General features: G+C 38.9%; 2 protein-coding genes across 2 annotated transcripts in view; both read right to left on the minus strand.

Annotated features, from left to right (window-relative positions):
- Positions 1-15,497, minus strand: part of LOC129592769 (uncharacterized) — a 32,164-nt gene extending 16,667 nt beyond the window's left edge. The window contains exon 1 of the mRNA XM_055488892.1: positions 15,229-15,497. Coding sequence (XP_055344867.1) covers positions 15,229-15,352 — 124 coding nt within the window. The 5' untranslated portion in view covers positions 15,353-15,497. The remainder of the gene's footprint in view (positions 1-15,228) is intronic.
- Positions 2,935-3,867, minus strand: LOC129592770 (uncharacterized). Its single transcript, XM_055488893.1, has 2 exons — positions 3,658-3,867; positions 2,935-3,577 (listed from the first exon to the last, which is right to left on the minus strand). The coding sequence occupies exons 1-2, from the start codon at positions 3,848-3,850 to the stop codon at positions 3,054-3,056; spliced, it is 717 nt and encodes a 238-aa protein (XP_055344868.1). The 5' UTR covers positions 3,851-3,867; the 3' UTR covers positions 2,935-3,053.
- Positions 15,498-16,264: the final 767 nt, after the last annotated feature.

Here is a 16,264-nt window from a genome sequence, read left to right on the forward strand (position 1 = left end):
GATTAGCACAAAGGGGATCCGCGATGCGGCGCCGGTGAATTTGTTGTTTTATATGTGCTTTGAACGCTGCGAAATAGAAATAAATGGCATACCAGTTGTTGTGAGCTACAATAATTACGGATATAAGGGATTTTTTCATACCCTGCTGAACTACTCGCGTGGCGTGAAAAAAAATCTGTTGCGTAATGTTCTGTGGAGAAAAGATCGGATTAATGAAAGTGATCCTGAAAACAGTATGGACCACACTGACCTCCTTCTACCCGAAAAAAATAAAGGTCTTGCAGAACGCTATGAATTAACTAAAGAAGGAAAACCATTTGAAATGTTGGGTAGAATAATGCATGAATTTTTCTTTATCGAAAATTATTTATTACCGGAAATTTCTGTTAAAATTAAGTTATTCAAACGAAATCCCAGTTTTTTCCTTTTATCAAGTGACGAGTCGCCGAATTATTACCTGAATATTTTGGATATGCGTTTATTAACGCGCTACGTTAAAATAACGGAAAAAATCCACGAGCAGATTCAAAAAAGACTAACAACGCAACCGGCTATTTACAAAATATATTCAGCCACGGATGTTCGTACACGAGCTTTAGCGCCGGGATCGAGACAGTACACAATAGACAACTTTTTTGGATCTGAAAGAATACCGAATCGTATTATATTTGCTATGGTTACGCACGAAGCGTACGTAGGAAATTACCGAAAAAACCCGCTTAATTTTCAGCATTTTAATTTAGAAGAAATTACATTAGTGGTCGATAATCAAATATATTCTTATAAAGTCGATTTTGCAAACGAACAATACGCCATGCTATTCTCAGCATTGTCTTGTCAGTTAGGAAATAGGGACTTTGGTTGCTCCTCTGACACCTCTTATCAAGACTTAAAATATGGGACAAGTATTTTTCCTTTTGATTTAACTCCTAATCATAACACTGAAGATATTCCGATTGAAAGAAAACAATTTGCAAGACTAGAATTGAGATTCAGCAAGCCGCTTACTGAACCAATAGAATTACTGGTTTTTTCGGAACAGCCGCGGATCTTTCACGTGGATAAAAATAAAAAACTTTTGCCTATTTTTTAGTCTATTTTATAATCAGAAATGTTTACGTGTTCCTGCTCCTGCATGCCTATTTTCTTTTGTATTTATAAAGCTATAAATTTTTTAGTTGCTTTTTTCGATTTTTTCCACTCAAACCTCACTGACGTGCGAAATTATGTCGTTTGTTGTAGTGAATTTAAAAAAACCCCAAGACATACACGCTGAGCATTTTCGAAGAACGCTTGACCACAAGCAAAATCACGACTTAAGGATATAGGTAAAAGTACAGTTAACCAAAGGTAAAGGCATGTTTGACCCTAAGTGACAGTGCGGTTGACCATAGGTAAAGGCACGTTGACCATACGTGAAAGTACGGCTGACCATAGGTAAAGGCACGTTGACCATACGTGAAAGTACGGCTGACCATAATTAAAACACAAAATACGTTTGACTATATAATGAAGTACGGCTGACCATAGGTAAAGGCACGTTTGACCATAAGTGAAAGTACGGCTGACCATAATTAAAACACAAAGTACGTTTGACTATATAATGAAGTACGGCTGACCATAGGTGAAGGCACTTTTGACCATAAGTAAAAGTACAGTTGACTATAAGTTAAAATACGGTTAACCATAGGTAAAGGCACGTTTGACCATAAGTGCAAGTGCCGTTGACCGTAGGTAAACGTTCGGTTTACCATAGACGTTTGACCATAACGGAAAGTAACGGTTGAGCATTAATTAGACGTAAGGTATGTTACACCGTAAGTTGAAGTACGGTAGACCGTAGATTAAAGTACGGTTGACCATGATAAAACATGATGTACATTTGACCATACGTTAAGTATGGTTGACTATATGTAAAGCTACCACTGCCTATAAGTAAAATTACTGACTATAAGTGGAAGAGCCTACGATCATTATTAAACTGCGATTGGCGATAAGTAAAAGTACAACTGGCCAGTGGTTGAAGTACCTGCTACATGCTCACCGATTAAAAAACCATACTTTATTACCAAATTGATTAATAATTAGCAGTTCACCGCATGAAATATGACAGTCGAGCAGAGACAACTAAGTGTCCGAAAGTCAAAAAATTTGATAAAATATAACAGGGCTCTACCACAGGCAGTATCATCGTTTACCATAAATCGATTATTGTTGGCACGTTCAGCAAATTTACAACTAAACATATTAAAAATTATTTAATACAGTATTTAAAATCGTTTTCGCAATGATGTCTTCGGGCAGTTGCGCATTTATTCGAATAATATTTTTAGGAGGACGCAAAATGTTCTCATATGCAGCTTGCACTTTCCCTAAATCATCTATCACAATATCCTTGACAGCTTCCGGATTTTTTTCTTTCCGAAAAAGCATTCTGCGTAGAGCTGCCATAGGAGGAATTTCCAGAAAAAAGGTGAGGTCAGGAGTCGGACAATTCAGCCCTTTTTCAAGTTCTTCGATCCACTGCGGATTCAAGCCTCGTGAAATTCCATAGGCCATTCCAGACAAGCAGTATCTATCAATTATTACCATTTTATCAGCCGCTAGATCATTCAAAATTTGCTCTACGTATACTGAGCGCTGAGAGCAAAACAGAAGATGTGCGGTTGTGGAACGCAATAGCTCAGGAGAGGATAGAATCACTTGTATTAGGGGCAACAAACCTAGATTGTCCCTGTCAGGCACATGCGGAAAATTGTAAACTTTGACATTGTGACCCAAATCAGTAAGCGACCTTTGCAAACGTAAGCATTGCGTAGACTTTCCTGAAGCGTTTAATCCCTCAAGCACTATTAATTTACCATATTTAGTCATAATGGCAAGCCAATAGAGAAAAACAGAACCAATGCTCAAGTTAGTGTAGGATGTCGTTTTTATTTATGATGACCACGCAACACACGCAAAGGTGATAACAGTTTCATGATCAATGATAAAATTATCGCAATTTTAGATGTTACATCAAGTAAACTTTAATCGATTGACAACAATCTGATTTACCCAGAAAAATACTCCGTAGGGCCACCACGCTTAGGAACGCCAGATTGGTGGTGCTGTCTAATGTCTCGAAAGGCAACCAATTTCTCAGCTATGGTAAACCCTTTTAAGTACTCATGCGCGGCAACATTCTTTAGGATCTCAAACGCCACGCTTTTCGAATTTTGATTCTCGCCGGATAAACTTCGAAGATCGCACAACAGTTTTTCTAATTCCACTTCAGCAAGGTAAATTGCATCCAGCCGAATGCGACTCGGTAATGGAGAAGATGGTGAATGCAAATTAACATCCATAGGAGCTCCGCACCAGGGAACATTCTGGGCGCTATACATCCGACCGCAGTTAGCATTCCGACTGTCCATTCCTTGCTGATATTGCGAGGAATTCGCTAAATTCACCGGATGTTGGAAGAGAATTGCTGGATTTAATGGCTGTGGAGGGTGTTGTGGACCAGAGGCTCCTTGATCCCCAAAGCTTTTAAAATACTCCTCAAGACGTAATACTTCCGGCTGTGCCTGTTGACCTTCAAATGCACCAGTTTTATCTCAAATCAAGACGAACTATTTCTAATTATAAGGAAATGTTTGGAGATACTAAAATTACCTTCAGTTGGCACATTCGTCGGAAACTGCGGTTGTAACGCTGGAAGTTGCTGATGTTGTTTCATAAATCCAACAACTTGGTACGGATACTGCTCTCGCGCAACTGGGCCAGTTACTCGGGAATTTTCGACTGCATTGTTAACAACACCAGCCACTGCCGGGCGCGCGGAAGAATCTGGCGCCTGTTCTGCCATTCTGATGTAAGTCGTAAATACAGTTATTAAGTAACACGCGTTGCATGGAGTTGGTGGTCTTTTTATAAGCATCAGTTATCGCGTTCGTAACGAACTTTTAAAAAGGAACTGGAACGTATGTAAACTTTTGCCATGAGAAAGTTTCGTGGATTAAAGTTCAAGGTCATCTTCTCTGTGCGTGAAAATAAAAATTTTCACTTCGTGGTGTCGTAGCCGACAGTTGATATAAGACTTGGACAGTCGGCTAAAAATTAAGACGATTCAAAAAATGAAGGAATTAGTTGAGGAAACTGAAAAAGACAGCGAGCCTATTTTAGTGAAATCATGGAAACGACTGGTACTTTTTCCTATCGAACATGAAGAGGCATGGGAGTTGTACAAAAAAACAGTAGCGCTTTTTTGGACACCTGAGGAAATTGATTTAAGCAAAGATATCTTGCAATGGAATGACTTACAAGTCAAAGAAAAGTTTTTGCTAGGGAATGTCTTAGCTTTTTTCGCTGCATCGGATGGAATAATTTTGGAAAATTTAGCCGAAAATTTTTTAATTGAAGTGCAATGGCCAGAAGTTCGAGCTTTTTATTCTTTCCAAATTCTGATGGAAAATATTCACAGCGAAACATATTCATTGTTAATTCATACATTTTTTCGAAATTCAAAGGAACGAGGGGAGCTTCTCCAAGCTATAATTTTAAACAAAAATGTTAAGGAAAAGGGCCAATGGGCAGCAAGATACATAACTGACAAGGAAAAGCCTTTTGCGGAGCGCATTTTGGCGTTTGCTTGTGTAGAAATGATCTTTTTTTGTGGGGCGTTCGCTGTGATATTTTGGGTGAAAAGCCGAGGAATTTTACCGGGCTTAACCTTCAGTAATGAATTAATTTCAAGAGATGAATCCCAACATGTTGAGTTTGCATGTTGGCTATACAGTCAGCTAAAAAATAAATTATCACCCGAACAATCTAGTGAACTCATAGCAGATGCGGTAGAAGTTGAACAGCGGTTCTGGAAGAACGCCTTCCTATTTCCTCTTGTTGGACTTAATTCCAGCTCGATGCAAATCTATATTCGGTTCGTTGCCAATCTGTTATGCGCTATGATTAATTTAGAACCTATGTATGATGTCTCCAACCCCTTTCCTTTTATGGAGTCGATATCGTTGGAAGGAAAAACGAATTTTTTTGAAAGAAGGGTGTCCGAATATCGAAAAGCTCATGTTGGAATGACAGACAATGAGATCCAGTTTAGTTTAGATACTGAGTTCTAGGTATCTACTGTAACCAAAAGAATTAAGAAACCGCTGCTTTAATTTATAAATACTACTACAGTTTTGCATTTGTCTGGTAATTCCAAATTGTGTAGCATATTGACCATATGACGCAACCATTTTAACTATGGTGTTCTGTTTTAACTGCTGCTTAAACTCAGCCTGAATGACAATACTATATATCGTATAATTGAAAAATTATTATTGACCGTAGATCACGAGCTAATATTTTTTACTTTTATTTACATAACTTTACGAAGATTGGCTGTAACCACAAGTGTATTTTATTCACATCGTCACTACATGAAGTATTCGTGAAGCACACATTTTTCACGGCATTTGAAAGCATCATCATTTGAAACACAAACTGACTACAGAATCTGTGTAAACTTTTGTTAATGCGCACAAAGCATATAGTTTGGTGGTTAATCAAGAATATGTTCAGGCATGACTTTTTATTAATGATTTTGAACGATTTGAACGCAAAATTGAACGCAAAATTAGATACTCAATTATTAAAAACTTTGTAACAGTGATGCCTTCCGTGACTTCTTTTTTTCAAATTTGTGATTGTTGAAATAGTCTGCCACTTTCCAGACCAGGTACATCCTGGATGCGCGCATTGCAAAACGTTGCTTGCATAGAATGAACGATCTAGCAAAAACTCAATGTCATAAAATTTTGGTAGGTCACAAAATGTACTAAGGCGTTGAAACGTTGTTCTACGTCGAAAAACTTGAGTTTCCTGTTTTTCAAGAGAGAATTCTTGTATGTCCTGGCATTGCCTTTCGAAATGATGGTTTATTGCTGAGGACTGGCGCCAGTGAAACTCTTTGCCACAATTATAACATGACACGCAGTTTTTGTTCATATACCCCATGGCGGCCAAATAGTACCTTTGCCAATAGGGCAACTCTTCGAATACAAAAAAAGAGTCTAACTGACCTTCAAATTTAGGGCAGAGTACGGCCCAGTCGTGCTCGCTTTGTATCGACTGATCCATATTTTCTCCAAACCTTACTTTTTTCCAAATAAATTTGGTAAAGAAAGGATGTGCTCGCATGTTGTGTTCCTTATAAGATGCTTTCCGCGAATCATTAATTTCATCTATCACATTACTTTTATCCAGATAAAACGATAGGCGTTATAATCTCACATTTAGATCGTGGGAAATGTCAAGGGTGCGCGATAAATATATAAATAATCACCCTTGCACTTAAAGAATCCTTGAAGGTTTTTTCGATTCATAATTACACTAAATGTACAAATGGCAATTCATGCACCAACCGATGAAAACATGACTATCAAGCAAGACGAATTTGGCGAAAAAAAGCTTGAGAATCTGTACTCTCAGTGTAAAACACTTGAAGAATGCTCGAACCTATACCGCCAAACAAGACAAGTGATTTTCTCCTATAAACTATTTTTCGAGTATATTAAACAGCTTAGTCAAAAGGAGGATACTTCGTTATCAGCAAAAGCGGTACTGCATCCCTCAGAATGGTATGCTTTAAAAGCCATTAAAACTCGTCACAGCAAAAAATATAACGTCTGGGCAGGTAATTTTCAAATTTCCATAAAGCCACTGGCAATAAAGGGCGTTGATAGCGTTTTGCCGGTATTGCTTTCCCTGCTAGAAGACATTTTTCGCAACCTAAGAACTTACATTCCTAACCAAAACGATTTGATAAGCATGTCCTTAGAATCGACCCAATTATCTCACCCCATACAGCTAAAACTAGCTCCCCAAGATTCTGTAAATGCTCAGATGTTTCTATACTTGATTGCTAACACCCTAACTTCAAAAACGGAGTTTACGCTGGATGCCCCTGTTTTTATTAATTTAATTCGTATACCAAGACCGCCTTCTGGTGGTTCAAAGGTGCATCACTTGCGTAACCTGCAACGAACCCTACCTTATCGAGGAGTAATTTACGTGCGTAACACTGACGATTTATGTTTCGCCCGTGCATTGGCCATCGTTTTAGCTCATGCTCGAAAACTTCATCAGACAAATAACTATATTTGGAAAAAAATATGTGACGCTCGCTGCGATTTCCAAAAAAATCAAGCGTTAAAATTATATAAAATGGCCGATGTGCATCCAGGAGCAGTGAACGTACAAATGTACGACAAGTTTCAAACCGCCTTGTCACCAGCTTTCCAGATTTTAATTTACAAAGATACTGATTTTGAGAATGGGCTGATCTACTGCGGTCGAAATGCCGGTGCTGATCCAGCTCCTGCTAAATTATATATATTACTTTTTAAGCGGCATTACTGGCCCATCATAAAGCCTGCTCGCTTTTTTGGAAAACGTAGAGAATGTCCCCGTTGCAGAAAATTTATCACATGTTCACTGAAAACTCACCGCTGTGAATATGCTTGTTTTGTATGCCATCGCTTAGACTGCCAAACTGACACAACAAAAAAAATTCACTGCACTGAATGTTTCTGCTCTTTTAAAAACGAAATTTGTTATAACTATCATAAGACTGCAATCAAGCTTCAAGGGTTGACTGAGTGCCAGCTAAGATTTAAGTGTCAAGACTGTGGAATAATATTGAAACGATGCAAAGAACGAAGTCCTACCAACCCATCTCATCAATGCGGTGAATATTATTGCCGCAACTGCAAGTTAACAGTAGAGCCTGATCATCGTTGCTTTGTTAAGATATTCGCTTTCCCCTAAGCCAGATCGTTCTTTTTTATACTGTGATTTTGAAGCTGATATTAGTAATACCACTCACGTGCCAATTGCGGCAGTAGCGGTATCCGATAACGGAAAGGCGGAAACTTTTTTTGGGCGTAATGCGGGTGCAAAGTTTTGTCATTGGTTATTTAACGCAACCCATAAGAATTTTATTGTTATATTCCATAACTTGATGGGGTACGATGGCAATTTTATTATGCAGTTTCTTCAAGAGCAAGAAATTTGGCCAGAAGTAGTAATGCGTGGATTAAAATTTTTGCAAATCTATGTTAAAGAATTCAATATTACGCTACGTGATTCACTAGCGTTCCTGCCAATGAGTTTAGGCGAAATGCCTGGAGCTTTTGGTTTTAGTGGAGCTAAAGGGCGATTTCCCTTTTTATTTGCAACGCGAGACAATATTAATTACAGCGGTAAAGTGCCAGATATCAAATACTATATGATTTCGCAAATGAAAGATAACGAATATAGAGAATTCATTGGATGGTATGCCGAAGAGTCTAACAGTAAAGCAATATGGAATTTTCACGACGAAATACTTAAATATTGTGAAAATGATTGCCAGGTACAATTTTCCATTACGATTTGAACAATTTTGAAAATCATAATTTTTAGGTTTTAAAAGAAGCATGCCAGAGGTTTTGTAAGGATATGAAAGCGTTGACAGATTTTAATCCATTAGTTGAGTCAATGTCACTTCCTAGCTTTGTTAATTTGGTGTACCGTGCGCGATTCATGCCAGAAAGTAGCATCCAGCACTTTACTTACCAAGATCTGCAGACGCAGAGAACATACTCTTTTGAAAGCTTGGAGTGGTTGTATTATTTGTCCGTTGAGCGAAAATGTTACATAAGGCATGCTAGAAACCATCAGAATGGTGAAAAAAGGATCGGGAAGTACAAGGTTGATGGCTTTATCGAGGAGCATTTAGAGGTTTTGGAGTACCACGGTTGTTATTTCCATGGGTGCGAAAAATGTTTTACTAAAGAGTCAACTGCCCATGGCGGTCGAACAATGGCACAGTTGTACACAGCCACGATGCAAAAAATGGAAAACTTAAAAAAACAAGGTTATAGATATACATGCATTTGGAGTTGCCAGTGGAGAAAAATGAAGCAGCTCCCAGAAATCAGCTGCGTTCTCAAAGAATTTTGTCACATCCAACCCATGCGCGTACGGGATGTGCTCTATGGTGGTCGCACAGAGGCTTTCCGCCTTCTAGCTACAGCTGATATATCAAAACGTCAACACATTTCGTACTTAGACAAGAATTCTTTATATCCAGCTGTGTGCAAACAAAAATTGTATCCAATCGGTCTTCCGATAAAATTATACCCTAGCGACTGTGACCTTTCAGATTTTTTTGGTATCGCTCATGTTCGAATTTTACCGCCAACAAGCCTAAATCTTCCGGTTCTTCCGCAACGCATAAACAATAAATGCATGTTTGTTCTCTGTTGGAGATGCGCCACAGATAATCAGGCTGTCTGTCAACATACTGAAAAAGAACGCTGTTTTAATGCGGTATATACAACCCCTGAGCTCCGTATGGCTGTTGCTTACGGATACCAAATCATTAAAATATTTGAAATCTGGCATTATCCACTGCAAGGAGACTTGTTTTCTAAATATATATCTACATTTATGGCAGAAAAGGTAGCCTCCAGTGGATATCCAACAAGCTGCAAAACTGAAACCGACAAAACTTCTTATTTGCAAAACTTGGCAAACACGGATCAGGTTAAGGTTGATCCGGCAAAGGTTACGTTCAATCCAACTCGTCGGCTCCTTTCAAAGCTTATGCTTAACACATTGTGGGGTCGTCTTGCGATTAAGGAAAACAGGCCAAAATTCGAGTACGTTAAAAACATAAAAAGATTTAATGAGCTTTTTTATTCGGGTAATTATTCTGTTTCGTATGTGGATGTTGCCACCGAAGAAGTTTTACAAGTGCAAAGCTCGCGAGTGTGTGAAGCAGATGGAAATGATTTAAATGCTAACGTCATAATTGCTGCGTTTGTGACGAGCTACGCTCGAATGGAGCTTTATACAGCTATGCATTTTGTGGGTATCGAGCGGTTATTGTATGTCGATACAGACTGCGTAATTGCTTTAGAAGGACCTGGATGGAGTAGTTTACCGGTTGGTGATTGCCTCGGTGAATTTAAATCAGAGATCGGTGACGATCAGATCACTGTTTTTATTTGCGGAGGACCTAAAATGTATGCGTACTATACTAAAGATGGAAATAGTGCCTTCAAGGTCAAGGGCATAACAATTAACCAAAGTAACCTAACTTTATTCCATCCAGAGACATTAAAGGAAATGGTATTGCATCCGGAAACCGAACACAATGTTCTGAACCCGTTCAAAATATTTCGATTGAAAGGATCGTGGACTTTGCAATCGCGGCCACAAACAAAACGTTTTAGATTCACATTTGATAAAAGAGTTGTTACCTCTAACTACTGGACTGTACCTTTCGGTTTTCGGCATATATAAAATCAGCTTAATGCAAACAAAGAAACACTATTAAAAATGTATCAGAAATTTAATTTTTGCTCCGTTTTAATTCATCCATTTAACTTAGTGTGCAGTTGCCAGAGTCAAGGCGGTAAGAGTTATTGGATAGCTCGTTTGTTAGAACTACGAAGAATCAGTCCCTTCCCGGAAAAGATTTTTTTTATTTATTCGTACTATTCAACAATTTTCAAACAGATAAAACAGCAAAATAAAAACGTTGTTTTTATACAAAATATGCCAGACAACATAGCTGATGAGTCTTTTACGGATAAATGTAAACCATCATTAATTATACTGGACGATCAAATGCAAAATATAAACAAGGACGTTGTTTCGCTATTTACTCGCGGGACTCATCATCTTAACCGATCTGTCATACTAACAGTACAAAATGTGTTTTTTCAAAACCCATCTATGCGTACAATCTCGCTAAATGCCCATTATTTAGTGCTGTGGAAACAGCCCCGAGACATGCTGCAAATAGAAGCGCTCGCTAGACAAATGTACCCGCGCAGCACTGGCGCATTTATGGAAGCATATAAAAGCGCAACAAGTCCCGACTATGGATACTTGTTTTTGGATTTTAAAGCATGTACCCCAAACAGTCTGCGTATACGCGCCTGCTTATTAAATGAGAGAGCTGATGACTTCCAACGTGTTTTTGTTATTTCCTGCCTAGGAATGGAGGAGTTTGCTCTGGTTCCGCTAAAGAAATTACCATCGCTACCAAAGACCTCACAGAGAAAACAAAATCGCGTTTCGCAAAACAAAGGCAGCAAAAAAAAGGCGGTGAAACGCAGGCGAGCGCCGCGGCTAGGTCGGCGATAGTCAAGGTCATCATAAAACATATTTTCTTTGTTTAGTTAATTTTATTTTCTCTAGCTCTATTTCGTTCAAAAAATGAAATATTTATTGTTGTGATAGTTTTATTGTTTTTTCGTTTAACTAAGTGCTAAAGATAATGATTCAGCTTCGTTTGCATGCTTATGTATATAATTAAGTTACGTATGGTCGAAATCATAAATGCATATGGTCTTCATATAAGCATTCAAAATTTTAGCTGGCCATTGTAACCAATTAGTTTAAAGATGTTTTGCTTTAAAAAAATATTTAACCTTTGTAACGTGGAGTTGGTCATTAAACGTAATATGCATCATAGCGACGTAAACTTTAATTCAAGTGAGTATAAATAAAACAGTTACATTAGTTTAACGGCAGAAAAAAATTCAGCTACACAAAATGCAAACGTTTTTTCGAGGCGTGGGGTATTTGTTTCAAGTGCTATCGATTTCACCATCTTCGTATTCTTTGCTTGGGTCACAGCGGTCTGGCGTAGATGGTTCCCGTAAAAATTTGCCATCGTTTTTTCGTTTCCTTAGGGTCATTTTTGACCCCGCACTCTGCTTTTTTACAACATGGAAATCTTTTTGAGAATTCGAAGCAGCATTCTTTGTTCGTCTAGATGATGAGTTATCTTGTATCCATTTTTGTGTGCGCTCGTTCAGAATTTGCAGTCCTTCTATCAATTCTGGGAGGTAGTCCGGTTGTAAATAGAATCCTTTTTTAGTGGCGAGAAAATCCGCGTTCGATGACTCTTGAAATAATAGACGAAGGTCGACGCGGGGAAAATCTTTGTTAAAGGTACTAAGGCTCAGCATTATTTTTGCAGGTTTGTGCTAAAATCAAAATAATTTTTAACACCTTTTATAATTAACGTGGAATAGTGGAAGAAGTTGGAAAGTGGTGCGCATCAGTAACATTATACACTATATCACCCAACTCATCCCCCTTTTCAGATGCTCTAATTACAGCAGGTAAAAGATTCAGACATGCATTTAGCGAACCGTTTTTAGTGATTAAGTTTTTAAGATCAAAGTTAGAAGCATTAAAATTGTTTACAGTTACATAAAACTCTCGACTACGATAACTTGTTGCAAGTATTATTAATAAAATGGCAGCTTGAAGGAATAAAATAGCTGACGTTATTATAACATTACTGTGCGTTCGCAAATACAACAAAATCATCTGCCTGAAAGTCATTTCTAAAGCTCTCCAAATGAAATTTCAGCAATGCGGGACATTTATTAAATACTCACCACAACAATGAAGGGAGCTGATCGTAATAGCTTTTCATATTCAGTGCCTGTTGCGTTGGATTCAGTCAACCAGATTAAATTTCGCGACATTTCTGCACGACGCTTTTCGAATTAGTTCTCTGTTCTATTTGTTTCTAACCGTTTTATTTTATCGATTCCTCCTTACCCTTAACGACCGTGGGAAAACACAAGATTATCAGATCTGGACTTTGTTTCGAAATTCATAAGTGGAGCTATAAAAGCAGCGGTAAACTATTACGCTGATACCAGTTGTTCTTGTTTATGATATTAAAAAATGTCAACAACTTTACCATACGTAGATCGATTTCAAAGCGATATTCCTTCTTTTCGCCTTTTATGGGAAAACTTACATAGTAACTCCGATATCCTGCTGGCTGATGATGGATTCTTCCCTGTTAATTTGCATGACGCTTTTTTCTGCCGTTACTGCTATAAGATCGATAACTCTCTATCTTCAAGAACATCACCGTTAACTTATCATCTTAAAGAGAACCCTGACTGTGCTACTTTGCGATTGCAGGCTGTAAAGAAGGAATTCTCGACTCTACCTTTATCATTTTCAATCGAGCCAAAATTCCCAAAACTTTCGTCAAGTGTTACGCGGCGAGCAACGTTTTTGCATTGGCCCCAGCAGGCTGTCCAAACTCCCGATCAGCTGTCGTCCGCTGGTTTTTATTATACAGGTCAGAATGACAGCGTTGCGTGTTTCTTTTGCGGAATTACTATTAATCGTTGGAAAGTCGGTGATGAGCCAACCTTGGAGCATATAAAGTGGTCTCCCAGCTGCCTTTTTGCTATATCACAGCTTTCTGACTGGAGACAGCACGGCTCCGAGCATCTGAACTACGTTGGCGATGAGAAAGAAAATAAAAACTGCAAATCCGATGCATGCTGTCCATCGCTGAAAAATCCAGCCTCTGCATACGAGTTTTCTATTGCGAAACCTTCATTACCTACCGAGCCGATATCATCGACCATTTCAAACAACTGCGGGTGTGTTGAAGAAACGAAAGCAATGTCAACAGAAAATGACGTTTTGATCAAAAAAGCTGTCAAAAGAGGCTATTCAAAAGAAATTATTTCATCAGCCTTGCAGCTCCACGAAGCAATGGACCGTGCGCCAAAGCTTGATTTCTACGAATTATTAAACCTGATCGAGTATGTTGCTTACATGGAGGAAGGGTCGGACGTTGAAAGAAAATATCTGCGATGTTGGTGTCCACGCTGTGGTACGATGAGTTCCCACCAATCACATGCGTTAGATCGCATTTTGAGGGACGGATCACACTGGGTTTTAATCACCGTTCAAAAGCGCGGGTGCACTCCAGCTATTGAATTTTATGAGTGCTGTAATTGCGAATTAAAATCTGTTTTATGATATTTGTTCAAAATCCCTTAACGCTATATTCTAAAATACACTTTTTGATATCCTTATAACGTACGATTATTCGTGGTGTTGCTGTGCTGGTATTAAATTCTTACCTTATCTTTGTGTTACTGATTTTTAATGCATACTGAGGATGAATTTATTTCATCTTTGTCATTGCACGCTTCTTGTTAGTTTGTCCTTGCTTCGTAAAATCTTTAAGCTAGAATGATAAAAATGCCTTTTTCGGTCCATGTTGTGCCGCTGTATATTTCACCTGTGGTCAGTTACGCTTACACGCAAGGTCATTGCTTATAGTCACTCGTACGTGCCAACCTATGGTTGGTTACACTATGATCATGGACCTATAGTCAACGGCGCGCAACAATCCATGGTCAGTCACATTAATACAGTTGATCATAGAATAAGGTTAGTCGCATGGAACAACCTATGGTCAGTCATGCAGTAAGTATGGTCATGGCCTATAATCGATCGCATGGCACAGCCTATGGTCAGTTACAGTAATACGTATGGTCACCAGCTATAGTCATTTGCCCGTCACAATAGGGTAGACAGGGAGTGACCCTACTTAGCGCTATACAGAATCTAGTACTCCGTACTTAAAAATAAATTAAGATTCCGTACGTCTACCAATAAGGTGACTGTAGGACAACGTATGGTCAGTGCCTGTTTGACCGTATGGTTATGCATTACGCGTATGGCTGCATTTTTTCAATCGTCACCCGCCTGCGCATGTCGGGGGGTGGGGGGGCGTCGTTCGCCAAAACAGCGCTCTCTTCATCATATAAATACTCGCCTCGCAAGTCGTAGTAACCTCTCTGGCGTCGAATAGAACTGACCATACCATCACGTATTAAATACGAAGAATCTATTTCCTGTCTCGTTAACAAGAAGGTACAAATTCGTATAATCATTCAGTATACTGATTCATACAACACGATGAAATAGAACGTAACCAATTATCTGCACTATACTACCATACTACCAGGTATTAATTTTTTAACCTAAAATTTAATAGGCCGGAAGCGTGCAGCATAGCATACGTTATTTAATACATCTAGTGGCACACTGTAACTCTGTGGCACATTTTAAGTCAAAAATACTACAGTAAACAATGATTTGTAGTCTTGTCAAAGCCCAACTCTGCCGGTTTTTGCCGTGAATAAAAAAATATATGCCTGTTGTGATGCCCTGAATATATCTACATATTTACGATCGTAGTATATTCTAACTATCAATGAAATTGCTGCTCATTTTGTAGCGAATCCCTTTGGGAAATATGATGCTTAATGATATTACAATCCATCACTTAAACACGTGTTCATCATAATATTACTGCACATATGCAGAGTTACTACTGCTTACACTTACTTTTGGAAATCAGGGTGATAACGGCATTGACAGCAGTAGCGGCCACATTGATCCGTCCAATAATCAGGAATAATTTGGTTAGCGTAAATTTACCGAGAGAAAGCGAAGCTTTCGAGGCAGGCATACAGGCAGTGACGGATATCACAATAAACGTCGAATGCTCGAGTAAAACAACGGCAGACTCACAAAACTGTCTCGGCTGTGCAAATGCGCGTGTTGCGATCCGCAATCAAATCCGAGTGATCCTGCGCCGATTGTGTGTTGGTTGTCCAACGTGCTTATATATGACATCGAAAGGCGCTCGACTGTGTACACCGGTTGGTACCAGCACCGTGTTGTTCAAACAGTATTTACGCTTGTAAAAGTACAATGCCGTGTAACTGTGCTCCGCTTCGATTATGAGTCACCCGAAATTAAAGTAGAGACACCATAAGCTGCCGGTGCTATTGACATCATTGTGACCATGGGCCATTGGATGCGAGTTAAGGCATCGACAATTGCTTGAGTTAACGAGCGAGAATTTACTCGGGCATGATGTCATGCGACACGATCATATTACAAAAATGGCGGTGATGCGGTGTGATTATACCTTTGCATTGATGATTTACGAGCGCTTATGGAAATGTGTAAATGCCGACTATGCCGTTACAGTGAACTGTTATGACATCATCAGCAATGTTGCCCTGCACTCTTGCCGTGCTTGTCCTCTTGCAACTGAACTGCGCTACGCAATCAGTTGGCAAATAAATCACTAAATACATCTGAATAAAGAGCCAGAAAAAGAATTCCGGAACTTTTCGGTAATAATGCAGTGTGTTCTGTCGAAATCTGCCGTGCCAGATTAGGGCAGCTACATCAAATAAAACGAATATCCATTTTGTACGCAATTTCTTTTTACTTCTTCACTTCACCAGTCACTACTGTACTAGTGCAACGCTGTATGGCAATTTCAGAAAGGTTGAAAATTTCAATCTTTTGATACGTTAATGAGTAGCCAGGCGCTTATTAATTAAGGCGGCAGGGTGGTTGTTCTTTC

Source organism: Paramacrobiotus metropolitanus, unplaced genomic scaffold, assembly GCF_019649055.1.
Source record: "Paramacrobiotus metropolitanus isolate TYO unplaced genomic scaffold, Prichtersi_v1.0 Parri_scaffold0000055, whole genome shotgun sequence".
Classification (NCBI taxonomy): Eukaryota; Metazoa; Tardigrada; class Eutardigrada; order Parachela; family Macrobiotidae; genus Paramacrobiotus; species Paramacrobiotus metropolitanus.